Source organism: Epinephelus moara, chromosome 5 (assembly GCF_006386435.1).
Source record: "Epinephelus moara isolate mb chromosome 5, YSFRI_EMoa_1.0, whole genome shotgun sequence".
Classification (NCBI taxonomy): Eukaryota; Metazoa; Chordata; class Actinopteri; order Perciformes; family Serranidae; genus Epinephelus; species Epinephelus moara.
In genome coordinates, this window is record NC_065510.1 from 5,319,180 (window position 1) to 5,323,060 (window position 3,881).

The following is a 3,881-nucleotide window of genomic DNA, read 5'->3' on the forward strand; positions in this document are numbered from 1 at the left end:
CAATGAAGAAGAAGACGAAGAAGAAGCCCGTGGTGCATTTTGGGTAAGTAGTAGCCCTGTAGTATGCACTGCCATCATACTACAATGTAGGCGTGCTTAGTAGGGGTGGTAGCATACTACTCCTCCCTACTACGGTTTCGGACATACTACATACTAATTTGGTCTACTACAATCCATACTACTTGGCCTTTCGGACGCAGCCCGTGCCTCCTTTCATATTTAATGGGGGGGGGGGTCTCGAAAAAACCCAGGAGACATACAACACAACACTCAGAAAATCAATGAGTCAATAATTTATTGATTGATCGATAAAGATCTGACACAGATCTGATCAGGCTTAAATATTAAACAGTTATTGATTCAATAGTTGAATTTGTTTCTTATCTTCGTCAGACTGATGATATCAGCAGGCAAAGGGGCAGCGCTTTCACCCACAGTGATTCTTATTGGACTGCAGCAGCTGATCTCAGACCAGCTGTCAGTCACAGCTGCTGCTGTGCTCCAGTCGGGGTTCAGTCTGGATCAGACTCTGGATCAGTTTCTGGATGCGGTCCAGGATGATCTGGTTGGAGCTGCAGCAGTTTTCAGGTCCGTAGGGGGCCGTGATGGTGAGGACCCCCGCCACCCTAAGCTCCTCCCCCTCCTCCACTACCGGGATCCAGTTCTTCTCCAGCCACCTCCGGACACCCCCCCTCCTCCTCCTCAGCTCCTCCGGGTCCAGCCTGGGGGTCTTCAAGGGAAGGAAGGAGACGCAGAGACGCTCTGTGGTCTCCTCATTGGCCTCCTGCAGGACCTCCACCTCCTCCACGGCGTGACCCATCACCACCTGCACCGATGCCCTGCCCTCCTCCCTGAAGTTCACCAGGACCAGACTGCAACACAGAGTCAGACCAGATATAGACTAGATCGTCATAGAGACTCTGGGATCATCTTGATCAGTCATCAATACACACACCTGGATCAATAATCAATCATCAATACACATACCTGGATCAATAATCAATCATCAATACACACACCTGGATCAATAATCAATCATCAATACACACACCTGGATCAATATATCGAGTTTTTATCGATCACACGTGTAAACACTGATGTCACATCTGTACAGGTGAGCTGCTTCCTTCTCGTCTCTCACTGGCTGACTCTTCTCTGACTCACAGGTTCCCTCAGATCAGTCAGGACCTTAGCCCCGCCCCCGCCCCGTGGTAAATAACGAACAGTCCCTAACACACTCACAGACACGGGGCAGGATGTCTCTGTGTAACGGGTTGAAATGTCCACGTGACCACACATCCCGGTATCATGAACAAACTAATAAAATTACGTCATGTCGGTTACCTGGCGGACACCGGGTCCACGGTGAGCAGCCAGCCGCGGTGCTCTTCATCTGTTCCCGCCTTCACTTTCACCTGTGTGTTGACGTAACGGATCCACTGCAGCGGACCTAGCAAAGACCAGCCGCTCTGCATCCTCACAGATCAATATCAAACCAATAATCAATACCACGCCCGACTTCTGACTGCTGCCTTCGCGGTCTTTAAAATCCTCCGGAGGAAACACGAGTCCGAAATTAAGGTTCCGCTTCCGTTCAGTTGTTCACATCGAGCTACAAAACAACTTTATTTATAATTTTGATGAATACAAAATACATACAAAAATAAATTAAACCGATAAATAAAAGTTCGAAAAGAATCATCGTTATATAAAAAATATAAAATAGGCCTATACAAAACGGAAGTTTAAAAATTAAACAAAAAGTAAAAATACAATAATCACGAGAACAAATAAAATCCAAAACATGACAAAAAGAACATAAAGTTTAACCGCAGTCATACGTTTACGTCATCCCAAAATTGAATCAATAAAAACAATCTGCAGCAGCAAATTGTCTCGTTAAAAAAGGGGAAAAAATGAGCGGAAGCAGCTTGACGAATTACGTCACTTCCGCCGCTGCGAGCAGCTGAGTTACACTGAGCTAAACCACAGCGAACGGACCGTGCGGAGCCTTCGGGGCTGTGTGAAGATGGCTGAATCCAAGTGTCCACCCTCTGGACCCGAGCACTGAGCCCTCGCGGATTTCAGCTGAACGTAGTGTGACGTGTATACCGTCATCACGTAAAGTCTGCGAGGGCAGACACTGCAGGCGGCTGATAGACAGCCCTCCAGACTGTTTTACTCGTTGCCGTGGGAACGTTCAACTATCGCAGCTGTCATATTCATATAAGTGTCATATACGTTGATTAACAGTGCTGAACTAATCTGTTCCTGCAGATAACAAGATATAAATCCCATGTAGAGCCTTTGTGTGACTGAACCAAATATATTAATACATCTCTAGGCTATATATCAACATATATAACACATATAACATCACAACATGTAACATATAGGCTAACATATAGCCTATCATATAACATATCATATACAACAACATATACCATATATCATAACACATATAACACAAGACTTGCAGTTTAACTGACGAGGAGCGGTCATTACGCGCAACTATTACTCACGGTTGTGACGGAGCAGCTCGTAGCTATGGGTACCTGTCTGTAGGCTCTCCACCTGTCAGTAAGACAAACATGAAAGACGTGCAGTCTAACCGACGAGGAGCGGTCATTACGTGCGACTATTACGCACGGTTCTGAGGTGCGCAGCGGCAGATCTCACAGCACACTGTTTATAAACCAGTTTACCAGTTTAATTGCGGGAAATGTTTAGTTGTTAAGCCATTTCTCATGAGTATAGACATTCACTGTATATCCACTTTTCTACATGTGGCTACTGCTGGCTTGAGTCTTGACTCTTTCGTTATCAATAACTTGCAATGCTGAGATAAATGTTTAAAGTCCAAAAAAAGTAAGTCGCCAGAGAGAAGGATCCTTTCCACACACCTGAGCCAGAGAAAAAAAAGGGAGAGAAGGAGAGAGATTGAGTTTCTGTCTTTGATGAATGAAGCCTTATTGTTTTGCTGCTATTAAACAATGAGAGACATGTTTTCTCCGTTTACTTAATAGCATAAATATTCACACTACTGCGCACGGAGAGACAGAGACCTGCTCTGCTCCAGACACACTCAGCACCTTGGACAGCACGGCGGCACCTGACTGTTGTCGTTGTGTACATGTTAATTTGATTTCAATCATTTTGTTTTAGTGTACATGTTAATTTGATTTCAATCATTTTGTTTTAAATCTGGACATGTGCAGGTGGACTCAGTGCTAAGAAAGGTCCTATGCCTGCCTGTTGGAGAGATAGAGAGAAGATTAAAACGTCAAATTGCGGTAAAAGATGCTGTATAAAAGACAGGCTACAACTTTTTTTCCTTGTCCCCCCCTGGAATTATTCTCTAAAATTTTACTGTTTATTGTCCCCCCCAACTATGAAATGGGATTTTCGCCCCTGATTGAGCCCATAATTGAGAAATATCAGTGTTACAGCAGTCAAGGGGAAAGAGTCAGATTAAAGATTTCAAAATTTCAACTTAAAAACTCAAAACTTAAAAAACTAGGCATGCAAAATAAGTACAAAAATACAAGAACCGGCGATAAATAATAACAACAATAATAATAATGATAATAATAATAATAATGAGAGGGGGATAATAATGAGCAGCAGTGAATGAAAATGAGCAGTGGATAAAGGGAGCACATCTAGTGCAAGTGATTGTATGTGCAAAACAGCAGACAGCTGTGGTGTCCATAAAGTGTCCATGGTGTCCCTAAAGTGTCCATGGTGCAGTTTACTGTGAGCAGTGCTGGTTATGTAGCCTGACAGCAGCAGGCAGGAAGGACCTGCGATAGCATTCCTTCACACACTTTGGGTGAATCAGTCTATCGCTGAAGGAGCTCTCCAGAGCTTTTATCTCCTCC

The 3,881-nt window shown here is 44.2% G+C and overlaps 1 protein-coding gene across 1 annotated transcript; it reads right to left on the reverse strand.

The window, feature by feature from the left end:
* Positions 1 to 278: 278 nt before the first annotated feature.
* On the reverse strand, positions 279 to 2,248 carry gemin6 (gem (nuclear organelle) associated protein 6). Its single transcript, XM_050044574.1, has 2 exons — positions 1,345 to 2,248; positions 279 to 872 (listed from the first exon to the last, which is right to left on the reverse strand). Exons 1-2 carry the CDS (start codon positions 1,473 to 1,475, stop codon positions 479 to 481), a joined length of 525 nt encoding a protein of 174 aa, XP_049900531.1. The 5' UTR covers positions 1,476 to 2,248; the 3' UTR covers positions 279 to 478.
* Between the last annotated feature and the right edge of the window lie 1,633 nt (positions 2,249 to 3,881).